The 22,353-nt window shown below is 38.9% G+C and overlaps 1 protein-coding gene across 2 annotated transcripts in view; it reads right to left on the bottom strand.

The window, feature by feature from the left end:
* Positions 1-1,281: 1,281 nt before the first annotated feature.
* Positions 1,282-22,353, bottom strand: part of MND1 (meiotic nuclear divisions 1) — a 73,188-nt gene continuing 52,116 nt past the window's right edge. For both annotated transcript variants that reach the window (XM_009207723.3, XM_021938875.2), the window contains exons 6-8: positions 19,533-19,647; positions 7,728-7,772; positions 1,282-1,623 (exon numbers count right to left, since the gene is read on the bottom strand). In XM_009207723.3, the coding sequence (XP_009205987.1) occupies positions 1,517-1,623; positions 7,728-7,772; positions 19,533-19,647 (267 nt within the window). In that variant the 3' untranslated portion in view covers positions 1,282-1,516. The remainder of the gene's footprint in view (positions 1,624-7,727; positions 7,773-19,532; positions 19,648-22,353) is intronic.

The raw sequence follows: 22,353 nt of genomic DNA on the forward strand, positions 1-22,353 counted from the left end.
CTGCCTTTCTTGGCCTCCCAAACTGCTGGGATTACAGGCGTGAGTCACTGCACCTTGCCACACACAGCAACTTCTTGCCCTGCAAGCTCCATTTATGGTAAGTGCCCTTGACAGGTGTGCCATTTTTATCTTTTATACTTTTTTTTTTTTTTTTTTTTGAGACAGAGTCTCGCTCTGTTGCCCAGGCTGGAGTGCAGTGATGCAATCTCAGCTCACTGCAACCTCCGCCTCCTGGGTTCAAGCAATGCTTGTGCCTCAGCTTACCTGAGTAGCTGGGACTACAGGCGTGCATCACCACACCCGGCTAATTTATTTTTAGTAGAGACAGAGTTTTGCTATGCTGGCCTGGCTGGTCTTGAAGTTCTGACCTCAGATCATCCACCTGCCTCGGCCTCCCAAAGTGCTGGGATTACAGGAGTTAGCCACTGCGCATGGTCCTATACTGTGTTTTTACTATATTTTTCCTATGTTTAGATATGCAAATACTTACCATTGTGTTACAATTGCCTACAGTCTCTAGTACCATAATATGCTGTATAGGTTTGTAGCCTAGGAGCAATATCCCCATTGAAAAGTAACATATCCCCATTGATAAGTAACACATGACTGTATATCATCTTATAAAAAGTGCATAAATCAGGACAAATGGCCATGCACTTGTTCCTTCCAGTAGAAAGGTATCAAAAACTCAAAAGAAAAAAGGAGTTTTCATGTCTGAGGCATTACTACTTAACTACATTTGAGGAATACCAACTTTCTGTATTTTTTTCTGTGGGAAATTTGCAAAGATAATGCAGAATACTGAGTTCGGTCACTGTTGGGAAATAGGAGAGCAGCCATTAGGATTTTAAAGGTTATTTCCAAGCATTTAGGTGTGTGTATACGTATGATGGATCCTTCAAATACATTTTTTTTTTTTTTTGAGACACAGCCTTGCTCTGTTGCCCAGGCTAAAGTGCAGTGGCGCAATCTCAGCTCACTGTGACCTCCGCCTCCTGGGTTCCAGCAATTCTCCTGCCTCAGTCTCCTAAGTAGTTGGAATTACTTTTTGTATTTTTAAGAGAGAGGGGTTTTGCCATGTTGGCCAGGCTGGTCTTGAACTCCTGAGCTCAAGTGACCTGCCCGCCTCAGCTTCCCAAAGCGCTGGGATTACAGGTGTGAGCTACCATGCCCTGTCCAAATACACCCTTAATAGTTAATATTAATATTTAAACAAAACTAAAGCATTATCACGTCATGTTTTTGATCTTAAAAAAAAATCATTTGTAAATCTGCCTGGACTGAGATGGATGGCTTTATTTGTATTGTCCTACTCTGATGAGCACTGGGGGGATATGGTTATCATCCTGCTTTTGATCTACAAAAAGGGGTGAAGAACATCTGCATTTTACACTTTATTTAACATTAATAAAATGATAAATACAGTTACAGGCAAATGACAATTCAGTACACTTAGATAATAGTTTAAAATTTACATATTCACAAACTTGTAGATCCTTCACCACCATGGAATATTTTAGTCTATGTAGTCAAAGTCTTCTGGAATTCCAAAAGTTTTATCAATTTTATTTTCTTCAAACCCAAATTTTCTTTTGGCCCAAGATTTTATTGCAAATATGTTATCTATAAAGAAAATTGAGAAATAATTTTGAGAAAAACATAATCATAAAACATTTCAAGTACAATTATCTTCATTGTTCTTTTACTTGCTTCTATTAACTTTCAGATACATCAAAATAAGGAGTTTTCTGTATTTTTAAGAGTAATGGCAACTAATTAAAAAGTATTTAAGGTCAGGTGCGGTAGCTCATGCCTATAATCCCAGCACTTAGGGAGGCCGAGGCAGGCGGATCATGAGGTCAGAAGTTTGAGACCAGCCTGGCCAAGATGGTGAAACCCCATCTCTACTAAAAATACAAAAATTAGCTGGGCGTGGTTGGTGGCGGGCACCTGTAATCACAGCTACTCGGGAGGCTGAGGCAAGAGAATCATTTGAACCTGGGAGACGGAGGTTGTGGTGAGCCGAGATTGCACCATTGTACCCCAGCCTAGGCAACAAGAGTGAAACTCCGTATCAAACAAAAAGTATTTAAATACTATTTTGAACAAGTTAATAGATCTCATATTTAAAAATTCTATAGGCCGCTTGCTGCTAAATATCAGACTTAATTAAGAATAATACAAAAACAGGGACAGGTTAATGGTGTCTCTTCTACATTTCCACAGCAGAGGCCAGGACTGTTGCCTCAGGAATTAAAGTTGCTCCGGTTCCCAAAGGGAACACATTCTCTCCGGACCCTTCTTCCTGTCCCACAGACAGTAATGGCTTCCAGACAATCAGGCCAGTAGTAGGGAGTGGGGTGGGGAGCAGGGAAAGGGGTTCTCTTAAGACTAAGAATAGAAATGTCCTCAGCATCTCCTGGGGGGATTTAAAATGCATTAACGACTGAAAAAAAGTGGTACATCTACTTCAGGGGATTTATCCCAAGGAAAGAAAACAAACTGTGTACAAGGATTTTTGGTCAAGGGTCTTTATCCCAGTGCCATAATAGAAAAATAAGAGCAATCTAAATGTCTACTTATCAGGAAGCTAGTGAGGGAGGCAGGACAGTGCCAGTGCGCTCACAGTGGCTGCACTTGAGAGGGTGGGAGGAACAGTGGATTTTTTTTTTCCTTGAGACAGGATCTTGCTTTGTCTCCCAGGCTGCAGTGCAATCAGTGGTGCAATCTCAGTTCACTGCAGTCTCCACCTTCTAGGCTCAGGTAATCCTCCAACCTCAGCCCCACAAGTAGCAGAGACAACGGGCGTGCACCACCATACCTGGCAACTTTTGTATTTTTTGTAGGGATGAGGTTTCATGTTGCCCAGGCTGATCTTGAACTCCCAAGCCCAAGCAATCCACCCACCTCGGCCTCCCAAAATGCTGGGATTACAAGTGTGAGCCACCGTGTCCAGCCTTTCTTTTCTTAATTTCATATATTTCTTTAATGTACATATACAACCTTTATGATGAAAATGTATTACACACACAGAAAAAACGATGGTATAAGATGTTATAGCTTGTCAGAGTATTCTGTAAAATGTTAAACAATCTATTAGTAGTGACAATGAAGTAAAGGGTTAGAATAGGTTCTTCTGGAATGTTATGGGCCGAATCATTTTCCCCCCAAATTTGTATGTTGAAGTCCTAGCCCCTACGACCTCAGAATGTGACTATATTGAAACATATCTTTACAGAGGTGATTAAGTTAAAATGAGGTCATTGGGATGGGCCCTAATCCAGTAGGATTGGTGTCTTTTTTTTTTTTTTTATTTTTTTTATTTTTTATTTTTTGAGACAGAGTCTCACTCTGTCGCCCAGGCTGGAGTGCAGTGGCCAGATCTCAGCTCACTGCAAGCTCCGCCTCCCAGGTTCACACCATTCTCCTGCCTCAGCCTCCCAAGTAGCTGGGACTACAGGCGCCCGCCACCTCGCCCGGCTAGTTTTTTGTACTTTTTAGTAGAGACGGGGTTTCACCGTATTAACCAGGATGGTCTCGATCTCCTGACCTCATGATCCGCCCATCTCGGCCTCCCAAAGTGCTGGGATTACAGGCTTGAGCCACCGCGCCCGGCCGGATTGGTGTCTTTATAAGAAAAGGATCATGAGGTCAAGAGATAGAGACCATCCTGGCCAACATAGTAAAATCCTGCCTCTACTAACAATACAAATAAATTAGCTGGGCGTGGTGGCGTGCACCGGTAGTCCTAGCTATTCAGGAGGCTGAGGCAGGGGAATCGCTTGAACTCAGGAGGCAGAGGTTTAGTGAGCTGAGATAGTGCCACGGCACTCCAGCCTGGCGAAAAAGCAAGACTCCGTCTTTAAAAAAAAAAAAAAAAGCAAAAAGAGAAAGGAAAAGGATTGGCTGGGTGCAGTGGCTCACGCCTGTAATCCCAGCACTCTGTGGGGGCCGAGGCGGGCAGATTGCCTAAGGTCAGGAGTTTGAGAGACCAGTCTGGCCAACATGGTGAAACCCCATCTCTACTAAAAATACAAAAATAATTAGCCGGGTCTGGTGGTGTGCACCTGTAATCCCAGCTATTCAGGAGGCTGAGGCAGGCAAATTGCTTGAACCAGGGAGGTGGAGGTTGCAGTGAGCTGAGACTGCGCCACTGTACTACAGCTTGGGCAACATAGCAAGACTCCATTTCAAAAAAAAAAACCAAAAAACGGGAAATGTGAACACACTGAGAGACACAGGAAAGATTGTGAGAGGACACAGTGAGAAGGAAGACCTACAGAAGAAACCAAACCTGCCAACATCTTGATCTTGAAATTTGATTCTCCAGGATGGTCAGAAAAATTTGTTGTTTAAGCCACCCTATCTGTGATACTTTGTTCTGGCATCTCTAGAAAACTAATACATAGAGTTTGATCACTTTTTAAAATATTTTTTCTATGGAAGTTTAATTCCAAGTATCAAATAATGATAAGCACATTTCTGGAATGAATTTTATGGAGAATACTACTGCATCAAATAGAATAATGTTAACAAAATTAATTTCTTTCAATTAAAGTGTTATGGAATGTCAACAGATATTAAAATGAACTTTACCCTCTGTAACAATCTAAAATGAATCTTTACTTTTCACAACAACCTAAGAGAGAATGTTAAAATAGCACCATAAGGTATTCCAGGATAATTTTTACCAGTCTCTGCCCAACCAGTACATTCTTGCTAATCACACCCAAATGTTATAGAGGGTCTGCTGCTACATAAGACAAGTATCAGGTGTACTGCAGATATTACAGAATGTGAAGAACCTATGCCTTCAAGTTGACACAAGAGAGACAAAATAATAATTTATTACTAAACAATTATAAAGTGATAGGTGTCTCAGAGAGAAAAGGCCAAGTCTTATGTGTACAGCTTACAGGATAGGCTTCATGAATACAGAAAGATTTCTAGGAAATGAGAGAACAGATACAACAATGTAGGAAGCTTGCAGGGAATCAACTTCAAACCTGGATCAGAAAAGAGAATGAGGCATCAGGGTAAGACTACTGAATAGCCTCTACAGGAAGGATTTCCTGATTTATAGAAGGATAAGAAACCATTTCATTATAAACATTTAAAGGTTAAAAGCAAGAAAAAGAACAAATAAAAACCTCTCCACAACTATGCCTACTGGACCAATTCAAAGAAGACTCTGATTAAACATTTCTTTGGGCCACTGGATGTCAGCCTTCAAGATAATGTCACTGACAATCTTGATAGTTCATTCTCTGTCAAATAATTTCCCTATTTAATGTAGAAATTTTTATAAATGGATATAGAATAATTTTTTTATTTTAAACAAACAACCTTAAGGCTGTTTGATTTATACGGTGGCACAGCGAAGATACCTATAGGAATAGGATGAGCAATATCATTTGCAATGAATCTAGGTTAGGCCCTGGCAACACCTATCCCTCTTCACTCATTAAGATGCCTCTCATATGTGTTTACAAAAACCTCACCATCTTAATTATTAAGCAAGGTTTCATATGATATAATTGAAATCACACTTAAAGTGTATTTAATGTCACCAAACATTTAGATGTGACATTTCTATACTTAGACTCTGAGGTAATCTCTCATCCTATAGAACTGAGATACGGAATTGTTGAACAGTATATATTCTCAATTCCAGATACATTTTTAAGGACCTTTTTTTTTCTTGAGACAGTGTCTCACTCTTGCCCAGGCTGGAGTACAGTGGCATGATCTCAGCTCACTGCAACCTCTGCCTTCTGGGTTCAAGCAATTCTCCTACCTCAGCCTCCTGAGTAGCTAGTGTTACAGGTGTGTGCCACCATGTCTGGCTAATTTTTGTATTTTTAGTAGAGACAGGGTTTCATCATGTTGGCCAGGCTGGTCTTGAACTCCTGACCTCAAGTGATCCTCCTGCCTTGGCCTCCCAAAGTGCTGGGATTACCGGCATGAGCCACCACGCCCGGCCAGGGCTTTTTTAAGTAAAAAGAAAGCAAACTTTCTTTCTATATGATAATTTTAATATGAATATTAAATCAAACTTTAATAGCTATATGATAAATAAGATTGCGATTTCATTAAAAAAAAGAAACAAAAAAAAAAAACTAAAGGCCAATTACATTGATTTTACCAATCTACCTAATTCTAAAATAGACTAGGAAAAAAATAATTCTCATTTTATTACTGTTTTCTTTTTGTTTGTTGTGAAGGTGGCGGTTTTCTGAGGTGTGATGCTTTATCTCTTATCTCCGTCTTTTCATAACACATGTTTATGCTGGAAGCTGGAAGGAGTAAGCTGTAACTTTAAATGGAAATATGGTTCTTAACAGCTGTTTCTGCTATTCTAAAAATATCTTTCTTCCTCATGGTTTTAAAAGTCCCAGGTTCTTCTGTAGCTAATAGGATAGGGAAAAAAAAAGCCATTCCAAATGTTTTTCCAATTATAATTTTGGAAGTATATGATCAATTGGAAATCATGAACTTTTTTAAGAGAAGAAAAGGAAAAGAGGAGTATTTATCTAAGTGTCCAACATGGTGCTGAAGGGCTTACAAACTGTCTTATTTAATCCTCCCAAAATGGGAGGTAGGTATTATTTATCCACAATGAACAGATGAGGAAGCAGGCTGAGAGGGGGTCAAGAGGTCACACAGCAAGTAAGGAGAACAGCTTGGATTCTTTTCAAAGCCACGTTCCTCCCACTACACACACATGCTGCCTGTGCCTACTGTGTGCTGAGCCTCTTTGTTGAAAATACTGGGGGAAATCACCTTGGATTTCTGTCTTATTTTTAACCTAAAAATCCATATTTATTTACACTTTGTGGGACACTTATTTCATTATTCTCTTTTATGTCAGTTTGCTTTTGTACCCTCCTCTATTCTTGTCACTAAAGCATTACCTTACTTAAGAAATAACTTTGTAATAAATAAAACTGCAATTTCAGAAAAAAAAAAAAAACCCTAAAGGCCAATAATATTGATTTTACCAATCTATTTAATTATAAAATAGAGTAGGAAAAAAATAATTCTTATTTTTTTGTGTGAAACAGAGGCCTGGACAGGGAGTCAGAGAAACCTGGCTCCAGCGTCTGTTCTTCCAGTGACTAATCGCCTTTGACTAAACACAGTCACTTTAAGTCCAGCCAAAAAAGCTGGATTCTAATTCCTGTTCTGCTGTCTGACTAATGTGTGGCCTTGGACTCCTGAGGGTCTTAGTTTTGTCTCCTAAATCAGGGATAATAATCATATCTACCTCACAAGATTATCATGGAGATAAAATGAGAATGAACCATAGACATTACAATAACTGGCATATAGTCAGTCCTCAACAAACCTTAGCTATTATTATTATTAGCGAGAATATAAATCTTTAAGATTCCATTATCTTAAAGTGTATCTTACATTAATATATATGAAAGTTAAGTTATTAGCCCAAGTGACTTACCTTGGGAAAAGTTGTACAAAAGTTAAACTGGAAGCAATCATTAGTTTTACAAAAATATCTTATACTTTACAAAATGACTCATAAGATTATAAAAAATAACCTTAAATAACTGAAATGATTTAATATGTAAACATCTGAGTAATGCATACATTTTTCAGAAATATCCTTTCTTGAACAAAGCCAGCACAAGGTATCTGAATTTCACATCACAGTAAGTGTGAAGGGAGTTTAACTACAGTTTATTTATCAGTATTATTATGGTACATACCAGTCCATCTGTTAGCAGCTTCTTTGGCTACTTTATTTGCTTGGCCTGAAAAAAAAATTATATATATAAAATGAAATGTATTTATATATATAAAATTATCTTTAGCTATGTGTACATTTATATTTTTTCATATGAACAAAACTTTTATAAAATTTATATATAAAATGGCTATGAAAAAAGCTGAAATAGTGACATAATATTGTATTTTACAAACTCTTGCAAATTCCTAAGGAAATTTAGGGAGCTGCAGTAATATTAGTAATTAATGGAAAGTCAAAGTGAACAATTTCCCTTTCCTAAGTGTCCATCATCATTGTACTTGCTTCTTTAAAGATAACATGTAAGTTTAAATGAGATGCTTTTCAAAGAACTCACCATACCAAAATACAAGTTAAATGTAATAAGAATTTTACTATACAGGCATTATAAGACCACAATAAGTGTGACTCTAAAAAAAATTTTAGTGATAAGAAAGTAGTCACATAGAAGGAAGGAATACACATCGTGCTACCAAATGTATCTGTATGTATATTATGTACTTCAAGTTAATCTGCACAGCACGTAACAGTGCCATGATTAATGGGACATTAACTATTACTTAAAATGATGGCATTTTAAATTGAAAGATAATTTATATGTTACAAAATTCAGCATACTAAACTATAAAATTCAGTAATTTTTATTTATTTACTTATTTAGGGACTGGGTCTCACTCTGTCTCCCTAGCTGGAGTGCAGTGGTGTAATCATAGCTCACTGTAGCCTCAAACTCCTGGGCTTAAGCAATCCTCTTGCCTCAGTTTTCTGAGCAGCTGAGACTACAGGCATGCGCCACCATGCCCAGCTCATTTTTTTTTATTTCTTGTAGAGACCCCCTATCTCTACAAGATATTCTGCTATGTTGCCCAGGTTGGTCTCCAACTCCTGGCCTCAAGTGATCCTCCCCATCTTGGCCTCCTAAAGTGCTAGGATTACAGGTATGGGACACGATGCCTGACCTTCAGTGGTTTTTATGATATTCACAAAATTGTACAACCATTACTACTATTTAACTCCAGAACATTTTTTCATCACCCAAAAAAAAACCTTTGTGCCCCTTAGCACTCACTCCACATTCCTTCTCCCTCCGTCCCCTGGCAACTACTAACCTAGTTGCTGTCTCTTCTCTATGGATTTCCCTTTTGTGTACATTTCATATGAACGAAACACACAATATGTGGTCTTTTAGGTCTGGCCTCTCTCACTTAACACAATGTTTTCAAGGTTCATTCATGTATCAACACCTCATTCTTTTTTAAGCTAAGTACTATTTTACAATTTGCTTATCCATTCATCAGCTGATGGACATTTGGGTTGTTTCTGCTAATACGAATAATAATTTTTGTGTGAACATGTTTTCAATCATCTTGGGTATATATTTGGGGAAGAGATAAATTGTTTGCCAAAGTGGTAGCACCACTTTATAATACCACCAGCAATCTAAGAGATCCAGTCTCTCCACATCCTCATCACTTATTATTTTCTATTTTTTTTTGAGACGGAGTTTTGCTCTTGTTGCTCAGGGTGGAATGCAATAGTGTGGTCTCGGCTCACTGCAACTTCCGCCTCCCAGGTTCAAGCAATTCTCCTGCCTCAGCCTCCAGAGTAGCTGGGATTACAGGCGTACGCCACCACGCCCAGCTAATTTTGTATTTTTAGTAGAGATGGGGTTTCACCATGTTGGTCAGGCTGGTCTCCAAGTCCCGACCTCAGGTGATCCGCCTGCCTTGGCCTCCCAAAGTGCTGGGATTACAGGTGTGAGCCACCGCACCCAGCCTCATTATTTTCTGTTTTTACATTATAGCTATCCTAATGGGTGTTGATATGGTTTGGCTGTGTCCCCACTCAAATCTCATCTTGAATTGTAACTCCCACAATTCCCAGGCATTGTGAGAGGACCCCAGTGGGAAGGGATTGAATTATGGGGGCGGGTCTTTCCTGCACTGTTCTCATGATAGTGAATGAGTCTCACAAGATCTGATGGCTTTAAAAATGGGAGTTTCCCTGCACAAGCTCTCTTCTCTTGTCTGCCATCATGTGAGACATACCTTTCACCTTCCACCATGATTTTGAGGTTTCCCCAAACACGTGGCACTGTAAGTCCAATAAACCTCTTTCTTTTGTAAATTGCCAAGTTTCAGGTATGTCTTTATCAGCAGTGTAAAAACAGACTAATACAAGTGTGAAGTAGTATCTCACTGGGGTTCTGATTTGCATTTCCTAATGATTTTGTGCATCTTTTCATGTGCTTATTGGTCATCTGTGTATCTTATTGGGAGAAGTGTCTGTTCATATCCTTTGCTCATTTTTCAATTGGGTTGTCTTTTTATTGTTGTATTATGAGTTCTTTATATATTTTGGATACTAGGCACTTGTCAGATACAAAACTTGTGAATATTTTCTTCCATCCTGAGTTCACTTTTCACTTTTCTTTTTGTGATGGAGTCTCTCTCTATCACCCAGGCTGGAGTGTAGTGGTGCAATCTCAGCTCACTGCAACCTCTGCCTTCCTGGTTCAAGTGATTCTCCTGCCTCAGCCTCCCGAATAGCTGGGATTATAGGTGTGTGCCACCACGACTAATTTTTGTATTTTTAGTAGAGACGGGGTTTCACCATGTTGGCCAGGCTGGTCTCTAATTCCTGGCCTCACATGATCCGCCCGCCTTGCCCTCCCAAAGTGCTGAGATTACAGGTGTGAGCCACGGTGCCCAGCCTCTTTTTACTTTCTTGATATTGTAAAAAAATTTTTAATTTTGATGAAGTCCATTTATCTACTTTTTCTGTGGTTGTTCCTGCTTTTGGTGTCGTATTCAAGGAACTGTTGCTTAACCCAAGGATAAAGAAATATAAATCTGTTTTCTTCTAAGAGTTTTACAGTTTTAGCTCTTCCATATAGGTCTTTGATCCATTTGAGTTAATTTTTTTGATGTAAGGTGGGGGTTCAGATTAATTCATTTGCATGTGGATATCCAGTTGTGCCAAATACCATTAGCTGAAAACATGATTTCTTTCCTGATTCCATGGTCTTGGCACCTTTGTTGAAAATCAATTGGGTTTATTTCTGGACTCCTGATTCCATTAATCTATATGTGTATTCTTTTTTTTTTTTTTTTTTTTTTGAGATGGAGTCTCACTCTGTTGCCCAGGCTGGAGTGCAGTAACGTGATCTCGGCTCACTGCAACCTCCGCCCCCCGGGTTCACACCATTCTCCTGCCTCAGCCTCCCGAGTAGCTGGGACTACAGGCACCTACCACCATGCCCGGCTAATTTTTTATATTTTTAGTACAGACGGGGTTTCACCATGTTAGCCAGGAGGGTCTTGATCTCCTGACCTCGTGATCCGCCCGCCTCGGCCTCCCAAGGTGTAAATGTCTATTCTTATACCACTACCATACTGTCTTGATAACTGTAGTCTTATAGTAAGTTTTGAAATTGGAAAATTTGAGTCTGTAACTTTGTTCTTTTTCAAGATTCTTTTGACTATTCTGTATCTCTTGCATTTCCATATGAAACTTAAGATCAGTTTACCAATTTCTGCAAAAAAGCAGCTGAAATTTTGATCAGTATAGCATTGAATCAGTAGATCAATTTGGGGAGTATTTCCTTAATAATATTGTGTTTCAGCCGGGTGCAAGAGCTCACGCCTGAATTCCTAGCACTTTGGGAGGCTGAGGCAGGAGGACTGCTTGAGTCCAGGAGTTTGAGACCAGTCTAGCCAACATAGTGGGACCCCATTTCTACAAAAGATAATGAAAAAAAAAATTAGCCAGGTGTAGTGGTGCACACTTCGAGTCCCAGCTACTAATTTTTTTCTATTTCTCTTTCATCTAGCTAAAAGTGTGTCTACTTTGTGATCTACTTAAAGAACCAATTTTTGGGTCGCGTGTGGTGGCTCATGCCTGTAATCCTAGCACTTCTGGAGGCTGAGGCGGGCAGATCACCAGAGGTCAGGGGTTTGAGACAAGCCTGGCCAACATGGCAAAATCCTGTCTCTACTAAAAATACAAAAAAGAAGCTGGGCATGGTGGCGTGTGCCTGTAGTCTCAGCTACTCAGGAGGCTGAGGCAGGAGAATTGCTTGAACAAGGGAGATGGAGGTTATAGTGAGCCAAGATCGCACCATTGTACTCCCACAAGAGCAAAACTCCGTTTCAAAAAAAAAAAAAAAAAACAGCCATGCGCAGTGGCTCACACCTGTAATCCCAGCACTTTGGGAGGTGAGGCGGGCAAATCACGAAGTCAAGACATTGAGACCACCCTGGCCAACATGGTGAAACCTCGTCTCTACTAAAAACACCAAAAAAAAGCTGGGCATGGTGCTGCGTGCCTGTAGTCTTAGCTACTCAGGAGGCTGAGGCAGGAGAATTGCTTGAACCCAGGAGGCAGAGGTTGCAGTGAGCTGAGATCATGCCACTGCACACCAGCCTGGTGACAGAGCAAGAATCCACCTGAAAAAAAAAAAAAAAGAACCAATTTTTGGTTTTTATTTTCTTGTTCTTCATTTCTCTTGAACATATTTGAAGTGTCTTTGTCTAGTAAGTCCAACACGTGGGCTTTCTCAGGAATAGTTTCCATTGAAAACAGTTTCCACTGAAACATTTTTATTCCAGTGTGTGAGCCATATTTTATTGCTTTGTATGTCTTGCAATCTTTTTGTTGCAAAACTGGGCATTTAAAATAATGTTAGCCTGAGTAACATGGTGAAATCTTGTCTCCACAAAAAATACAAACATTAGCTCAGCATGGTGGCATGTGCTTGTAGTTCTAGCTACTCAGGGGACTGAGGCAGGAGGATTGCTTGAGCCCAGGAGGTTGAGGCTGCACCAAGTCATGATCATGCCACTGCACTCCAGCTGAGGCGACAGAGTGAGAATGTCTCAAAAAAAAAAAAAAAAAGAGTAATAATTAATTTAAAAAATAATATAGGGTGCCTGTAATCCCAGCTACTTCGGAGGCTGAGGCACGAGAATCACTTGAACCTGGGAGGCAGAGGTTGTAGTGAGCCAAGATCATGCCACTGCACTCCAGCTTGGGTGACAGAGCAAGACTGTCTCAAAAAAAAAAATATATATATATATATATACACACACACACACACACACACACACACACACAAATAAAAAAAATAGCAACCCTAGAAAGCAGATTCTCCCCACTCCCCAGGATTGCTGCTTGTAATAAGTTGTTACAATTTGTTTAGTAATTTTCCTGAACTAAATCTGTAAAGTCCATGTTCTTAAGCATGGCCACTGAAGTCTCTACTTGGTTAGCTTAGTGGTCAAGCTATTAATTGAACAAAGATTTCCTTAAATGCTTGGACTAAACCTCTATGAAGAGGCTGTCTTTGCCAAAGGGCTCAGCCGTCTTTGCCTAAGGGTTTGTGTGTGCTGGGACATGCGTTCTCAGTAAGGCAGTTTATAACTCTGACCTACTCTTCGCTTCTTGCTTGCACAGAGCATCAAGGTCAGCTAAATGTGGGGACCGTCCCAGGTCTTTACTGAGAATGTGAACAACCCTACTTGCATGTAGGTCTTCTATAGTTTCAGGAATATGTTGCTCTTCAAGGCTCTCATGAACATATTATTTAGTTTTTCCTTTTTTTTTTAGAAGGGTCTCACTCTGTCACCCAAGCTAGAGCACAGTGGCATGATCATGGCTCACTGCAGTCTTGATTTCCTGGGCTCAAGTGATCCTCCCACCTCAGCCTCCTGAGTAGCTAGTACTACAGGCACATGCCACCATGCCTAATTTTTAAATTATTTATAGAGATAGAGTTTGCCATTTTCATATTGGTTTTGAACTCTTGGCTCAAGCAATCTTCCCAAAGTGTTAGGATTATGGGCATAAACCACTGCACTTGGCCCTTTTAAGCTTTTTGATTAGTCTACTGTTTGCCACAACTGTTATTCATCAACAATGATTAACTGAGAAGTTAAAATTATTTGTAATTTTAACTTCTTTATTTGTTTGTAATTGTTATAGACAAACACTCCCCACAGAGAGGATTTTAGCACTGGGCATACCCCAGGCCAGATCAAACAAAAACAGTCTTTCCTATTGGTGTCCTCCAGGGAACCACCAAACATGTAAATAATGACAATTCTTTGGGATCAAAGCTCTTATAGAGCTCCAGCTGCATTTTGCTCCCCTAGACAGTAGGAATGCAAGGTTGTTATCCTTCAAGGTCACTGCTGAGGTGAGGGTGGGAAATGAGAATAGGCAAATTCAATACCACAAAGCTCATTATTCTTACTCAAGAGTCTGCTAATTTTCCTCAGTAGGCTCCTGTAAGCCTTTGGTTAATTTCCAGAGGTCTGAAAAAGTTGACTACAACAATTTTTGCAAGTTTTCTGAAAGGGCAAAGTTTCAGAAGTCCTTACTCCACCTTTTTACTGTCATCCTGGTATTTATTTCTCAGAAAATTACTTAAGTACCTCTAAGATATTTTCAAGTATTTTTGTGGGAATTTAATTTCTACTAACATGTTTTCTCTGGTCACATTTGAATAATGGTCAGAATAGCTAAATTAAAAAATTGTTTAAAGAATTGTTGCTTGTAAATATCACTTCTTGGATATTGCAATTAATTTTGTTATTGTTGTTGTTGTTGTTTTGAGACTGTTTTCGCTCTGTCACCCAGGATGGAGCGCAGTGTGTGATGTTGGTTCACTGCAGCCTTCTTCTCCCCGGTTCAAGCGATTCTCCTGTCTCAGCGTCCAGAGTAGTTGGGATTACAGGTATGTGCCACCATGCCCGGCTAATTTTTGTATTTTTAATAGAAACAGCATTTCACCAACTTGGCCAGGCTGGTCTCAAACTCCTGACCCCTAGTGATCTGCCTGCCTCTGCCTCCAAAGCAATTAATCTTCTAAATACTTGCTTAATGATATAATTCAACTGGCATAAATAAAAATTATTTCTCACGGATGTTACTGAGAAATAAGAGAATACATAGCCATGCCCCATATGAACAAATGGTTGTGGCTACAGTCACCAAATTATTCTCTGAATAAATCATGACAGACTTAGAGATAAGCTTGAGTGATATAATATGGGGGGGGGGGGCTATAGCCATGCTACTAAGAACCAAATCCTATTAAAATCAATTTGTGAAACTCATAAGCCTTTAATCCAGTATAATCTGTTCTGCACTAACATGATAGCTGAAATCCCATGAAACCCCTCATTATCAAAAAGTGCATTTTAAAAACAATTTCATTGAGGAATGGAGATTTGGGGTGAGTAGAGGTTAAAGTCTTAAGAAGTTCTCTAAATTTAGCGATAAGGGGATCACTGGCATCTACTACTTAAATATTTAAATTTTTTGGATTTGTGGGTTTATACTTTTCATCAAATTTGAAAAACTTTAAACTTTAGCTTTTATTTCTTCAGATATTTTTCTGGCTCAGCAACCTCTCCTCCCACCAAAACATACTCCATTTGGGACTGTAATCATACCTTTATTAGGTCCCTTGAAATTGTCTTAAGGCTCACAGATGCCATTTTCATATTTTTAAAGTTTTTAATTTATACATGAGTCAAGGACTCCATATGCTGTCCAGGCTGGCCTCGAACTCCTGGGCTCAAGTGATCCACCCACCTTAACCTCCCAAAGTGCTGGAATTATAGGAGTGAGCCACTGCGCCTGGCCCCATTTTAGTATTTTTAAAATTCTTTATTTTCTGTGTTTCATTTTGGATGTTTCTATTGCTGTATCTTCAACTAACACCAATTCTTTCTTCTGCAAAATTTAATCTGCTGGTAATTCACCATAGTATATTTTTCAGGTTAGACATTGTAGTTTTTCATGTCCAAAAGTTTGACCTGGGTCTTTTTTATATCTTCTCTATTTCCACTTAACTTTTTGAACATATGGAATACAGTTATAATAACTTTTTAAATGTTCTGGTCTTCTGATCCTAATTTCTGGGTCAATTTTGATTGATGGAGTATTCTGCTCATTATAGATCATGTTTTCCCACTTCTCTCCAGGCCTGGTAGTCTTTGCTTATATGCCAGACATAATGAATTTTATCTTGCTAGATGTTAATCCTTTTTCAAGAGACAGGGTCTCACTCTGTTGCCCAGGCTGGAATATAGTGGCACGACCCTAGCTCACTGTAGCCTTGAACTACTGGGTGCAAGCAATCTTCCCATCTCAGCCTCTCAAGTAGAAAGGTAATAAAACTGGAGGAAGAAAACTTGACTACAGTGCATGCCAGCCTGACCAGCTAATTTTATGTTTGTTTTTTTTTTTGTTTTTTGTTTTTTTTTTTGAGACGGAGTCTCGCTCTGTCGCCCAGGCTGGAGTACAGTGGCCGGATCTCAGCTCACTGCAAGCTCCGCCTCCCGGGTTTACGCCATTCTCCTGCCTCAGCCTCCCGAGTAGCTGGGACTACAGGCGCCCGCCACCTCGCCCGGCTCTTTTTTTTTTTTTTTTTTGTATTTTTTAGTAGAGACAGGGTTTCACCGGGTTAGCCAGGATGGTCTCGATCTCCTGATCTCGTGATCCGCCCATCTCGGCCTCCCAAAGTGCTGGGATTACAGGCTTGAGCCACCGCGCCCGGCCTGACCAGCTAATTTTAAATTGTTTGTAGAGATAGGGTCTCTCTCTCTTGCCCAGGCTAATCTCAAACTCCTAGCCTAAAGCTATCTTACTGCCTTGGCCTCCCAAAGTGCTGGGATTACAGGCATGAGCCACTGTGTCTGGCAAAAAAGATGATAATCTTTCATAAATTTGTAAAAATGCACAAAGCCAGGAAGGAAGGATTCTTACTCTCTCATTCCCCAGTCAAAAATTAATATATCTCTAATAGACTCCATTACAAGTTCTCCAGGATCCATATTTACATGGTTGCATAAATAACTATTAAAAGATAACCTAGTCTGATGTTGATGAAAAATGATAAAGGCCAAGCATGGTGAATCACACCTATAATTCCAGCACTTTGGGAGGCCAAAGGGAGACAACTGCTTGAGGCCAGGAGTTCGAAACCAGCTGGACAATACAGCGAGACACCATCTCTTTAAAAAATAAAATTAAAAGTAAACTAGCTGGATGTGGTGGCACGTGCCTGTAGTCTCAGTTACTTGGGAAGCTGAGGTAGGAGAACGACTTGAGCTTGGGGGGTTGAGGCTACAGTGAGCCCTGATCATGCATTGCACTTCAGCCTGGGAGACAGAGCAAGGCCCAGTCTCCAAAAAAATAAAAAATAAAAAAAATATATAAAAATCTCACTGAAAACCAGAAAATTTCAGGTTTGTTCTCTCAGTGAGACCTCATATACTGTAATACTCATTCACAATGGCATGTTTTCCTTGGGTTGGGAAATAAATTACCAAAGTTATAAATTCAAGGGTTAAAATTGATAGCAGAATGCAGGCAACCAGTTTAAAATTTCAGTTGCTGCCTCTTCCTCAACTGTGTTATTCCACCCTCCAGAAAGTTCACCATCCTTTGTATACCCTGAACTTCTTTTCTGAAGTTTTATTACCTAAGAGGTGATGTGTTTGCCAAAAGTGCTACTTGAATCAGACCTACAAGGAATGGCAACATCTTAAATTAACATGCCTACAATACAAGTTTTCCCCACTTCATGAATCGGTCTGGCACAATTCCCTGTTAATTTCCTGAACCTTAATGTGATCCACTGGCTCAGGGTCACTATCATTGTAAGTTACAGTAGTTTAGTAAGCCTAAATAAGGGTTTTATTCATTCCTGAGTGGGCAGAATGTATCAACATTAAGAAAAGGACTGGGGAGACAATTGGAGGTGATGTCAGTGAGGGTCACCTGTCCAAGGAAATAGCTGTGGCAGTACAATAGGGACCATGGAGTGGAAAAGCTTGCGTCTTTTTGAATATACCTAAGAGTTGTAGGTCCTAGACATAAAAGAGAATGAAACAGGTAAGCAAAGAGGTAGTACACCAAGTACAAGAATCACATAAAACTGAAATCAGGAAAAAAGGCAAGAAAGAGTAAATGAAGGGTCAGATTTGGTTATTGTGGAAAGTCAGATTTTTCATGATGAACTGCTAGAGGGCACAGTCATGCTATCCTGAAAATAAATCACCTGAAAGTATTCAACCTCATTAAGCAACTGTGCTTGAAGTTCTCTTTCAAGAGAATGAGAAGGTGCTCTAGATAAGGTACACAACGTTCTACGTCCTCCTGAACAAGCAGTCTGTTTCCTTTTGAAGATGAATCATATGCAGGCCTAGCTTCCTAGTAGTAACCTTCTACCTGTGAGGTACTCTCCTGCTGTGATGTGCTTGTGCTCACTGAGGATCATCTGGTATTAGTTAAAACTTTCAAACAGATTAAGGTGGTTATTTTTGTAGGTGTAGATTTGATTAGCACTTTCTTCTGCAGGATGATGACAAATGAATCTGTGGTCAGCATAAAAGAACTGACATGTTTCCCCAAATACTTAATTTACAGAGAATGACTGGCTCAGGGAGTTATTCTACCTCCGCCTCTCTTTGAAAATCACCCAGGGTAATCAGCTGAACCAGTGGCACTACATTTCACCATCTAGGCGATGTACTCCATATATGTGAATGGTGCCTCCTGGAGTTGTGCAAAGCAGCGACCTGTCTCTAATATGAAGTTTAACTTCAGATTTACACTAACTGAACTGCTTAAAAATTCTTTAATTGTAAAGGCCACTGCCAAGGACTAGGCCAGCTTAGTTGCAATCAAACTATCCTCAGGTTAATTTTAACATACCAAATATTTTCCATGTCTTTCAAAGCCTTCTATCACACACTATAGTATCAGCTTTTCTGTAAGTTTCACTTGGTACAGTTTCCTAAACATAAGACAGGCTAAGACAGAAAAATATTTAAAAAGTTATATTTTCCCAAGTAATTAAATGCTTTGTCTTTATAATATACTCTTTTATCTCCTCAAATATTCACATTTCTATCTTTTAAAAAATATATAAACATTATTTAAAACAAAGCTCTGGGGACTCTGGTTTAAAAGAAGGAAAAAAATCACTGGTATATTTAAAAGGCAACTCAATGTACAGACTGATTTTCTGCAACTTGCAAACTCTTCTACTTATGGTATCATTTTTCCGAGAAGATAATGACAGATTTCTTTACAGAATCAAAGTTCTTCAGTCCAAATTAGCTTTTTTTCTGACTCCTCAGTTCTCTAAGCTTGTATTTTATGTCTTTATCCTTCTATCCCACACATCTTCCTTAATTTTAAAATGCTTATAATTTCAAAGTTGTCACTGTTCAATGCTCTAACATTAAGACTTTTTTTTTTTTTTTGGAGACAGAGTCCTACTTTGTCACCCAGGCTGGAGTGCAATGGCACGTATAGCACACTGCAGCTTCAACCTCCTGGGCTTGAGGGATTCTCCCATCCCAGCCTCCCAAGTAGCTGGGACTACAGGCATGTGTCACCACGCTTGGCTAATTTTTGTGGTTTTTTTGGTAGAGATGGGATTTCACTATGTTGGCCAGGCTAGTCTTGAACTCCTGAGCTCAAGCAATCCACCGATCTCAGCCTCCCAAAGTGCTGGGATTACAGGCATAAGCCAACATGCCCGGCACATTAAGACTTCTTAATGGCGATACTAAAGCAATATTTTCCTACTATGTTACAAATACAAAATTAGAGTACTACAAACAGAATACTATCTTAACTGGTTTTATTTTCTCATGTATATGGAGAATGGTTAGCAGGCAACTAGAAATATAAAGTCTTTTTCATTATCAAAGTTAAAGACCCCTAAGATATGATACAAACTTACGTATTTCTTCCACGACTTGTGGATCACAATCTTTGTATTTTTCTACTTCTGCCTTTAGCTGTTCCCTTTGGTCTCGAAGTGATGAAAGCTCTTTTGCTAGCCTGGTTCGCTCTTCCTGCATTCCAAATAGTTTTATGTTCAATTAAGACAAAATTCTGTATGTTGTAAGGTAATACATTTTATAACAATTTCATTTTATTTCTCATAAATAATGTGCATTAGACTTTTGATATTATATATATAAGCATACACACACAGATAGTCACAGTATAAGAACAAGCTCAATTCTCATCTTTCCTGAAATCTCAAGCATCTTTAATATATATTGAATAACTAAATGGGAGTTAATATGCAGAATAGAATGCTCACAAATAGGTGAGAGGTTCATGTTAGAACTCTAAGATGACCATGTCATCGTATGTTAGAGAAAAAAATTATACTACTTTTTGAGTAGTTTCACAAGGCTACATATGTAAGTAACATTTTAAGACAACATTGATCATTATACAATTATCTTTAACAGTGTTCTAGACAATTTTTCAATTTTTAAGAATATTTTAATATATCCTTAATATTTTATATACATTTAAAGAAATAACACAATTGTAGCTTGAGGCCTCCCACTACCTATTCTTTAAAGGTAAACCAGAATAAAGCTTCAAAATACAATATAATCCAATAAAAACCATTTGAAATGTCTAGCCATATTTCTCACTAGCAGGTGGAAGTCATAGTGCTATAAGTATTCATTTTGTATTTCTGAAACCTGAAAAGCCCAAACAAAAACCAAATGTTCGCAAAGATTATAGTACAGAATCATAGGATAAATCCGAGGCAAAATCAAGTAAAGTTCAAACTGCTTAACACGACTTGTAAGGTTCCCAACTACCTTATATTTTTTATTTGTATTTTTCTACTTTGCTTTTAGCTGTTTCGTTTGGTTCCAAAGCGAAGACAGTTCCTTTGCTAGCATTTGTACAAGAGACTGCGTATACAGAGCAGCACGCTCAGAAGCAGCACGCCCCAACAGAACTCTCAGCAGTGAGGAAAACTTTCTAGATCTGCACTCTTCACTGCAAGACCCACTAGCCACATGTGGCTACTCAATATATGCAATGTGGCTACTATGACTGAGAAACTAAATTTAACTGTAGCTAATTTTTATTTAAATATAAATAGCCACACATGGTTAGTGTATATCATACTTCACAGCTCAGGGGAGATTTTAAAATAACTAGAATATAAGAAGATAAGTCATTATTTGCCATCAATACCCAAATTATACATGCTTCAAAAGGAACACTGTCACCAAGTGTGGTGGCGCCTGCCTGTAGTACCGGATACTCAGGAGGCTGAGGCAGGGGGATCACTTGAGCCCAGGAGTTCAAGGGCAGCCTGGGCAATACAGAGATACTCCATCTCTAAAACACAAACCAAAAAACAAAACAAAACAAAACAAAATCAAGAGGAGAAAAAAAGACAGGAGAAGCAGAGTGGTGAACATCCATTGTGAATACAATGATAGTTCTCCAGGTATCACGCATTGAAACAATCTTAGACAGTCACTATCATTGAGATCTTTGCCAAATTATTTAACCTGTTTGTGCCTCCAGTTCCTCAAAAAGCAAAATGGAGACAGTAACGGTAGCCACCTCCCTAGACTGCTGGTAGGATTCAATAAATACACAAAATGCATTTAGAACAGTAGTTGCCTGGCTCAGAGTAAGCAGAATACACATGTTAGCTATTTTTCTTCTTTACCAACAGCAGGATCACCACCATCATCAAGAATAATATCTAGCAGATAGGCGCTAGGTAGTTCTGAAAAGTCCTGGCTGGTAAGATCAGGATGAGCACAAGACTTCATCTTTCTTAGGAACATTTCTGAACCATTAAGCTCTTCTGATATCTGCAGGCGGCAACTATGTTTGCTGATGGGTTTTTCCCTGCAAGATGTACTTGTTTCAGTGGATTAACAGTAGACTGGCTGACAACTTCAAGCAAGTGTATGTCACCATTAGTTGAAGGTGGTTCTACAAGTTATTGCCAGTGTTTAAAAAAACAAACAAAAGGATCAAATAAAGTGGTAGTTGCTATTGTCAACTGAGGAAGAAATAGAACAGCTTCAGGTTATGCCCAGAATTTACTTTTCCTTGAATATTCTTTAGAAACGACTATTCTCCAATTCCTATCTGTGATTGTGCTGATGATTCACATAAAACAATATATGTGAAATAACTTTGAAAGCATAAAGCCACTGTAAAGCTTTGCTATATCCCTTTCTACTATGTGACAAGTTTTCCAGTTGCTTTCTTTCCCAATCAAGTGATACAAATAGAGGCCCAGATGAAATGCTTAGTGGCTCATGTTGATCTTCAATATTTTTTTTTTTAATTTGTTTATTATTATTATACTTTAAGTTGTAGGGTACATGTGCATAACGTGCAGGTTTGTTACATATGTATACTTGTGCCATGTTGGTGTGCTGCACGATCTTCAATATTTTTTAAAGTCATAAGTCTATAGTTCAGATAATGATGAAAATAGAAAGTAAAATGATTTTTTAAAATCTCTAACCTAATACTTAGAAAAATATTGCACTTTAAAAAAAAAGGTCAATATTTATTTTAAAAATTTTTAAATATTACAGGGCCACAAAGATACTATGTTGATGGTTTTCAGTTTGTTCTATACAATTTTTTTTAAAAGACTCTTAAAAATTTACAGAAACATTTATACAGGGCTTACCATGTACCAGGTCCTCCTCAAGGGGCTTTGCAAATATTAACTAGTTTAATCCATACAGTAACCCAATGAAGTA

Source organism: Papio anubis, chromosome 3 (genome assembly GCF_008728515.1).
Source record: "Papio anubis isolate 15944 chromosome 3, Panubis1.0, whole genome shotgun sequence".
In the NCBI taxonomy this organism is placed as follows: Eukaryota; Metazoa; Chordata; class Mammalia; order Primates; family Cercopithecidae; genus Papio; species Papio anubis.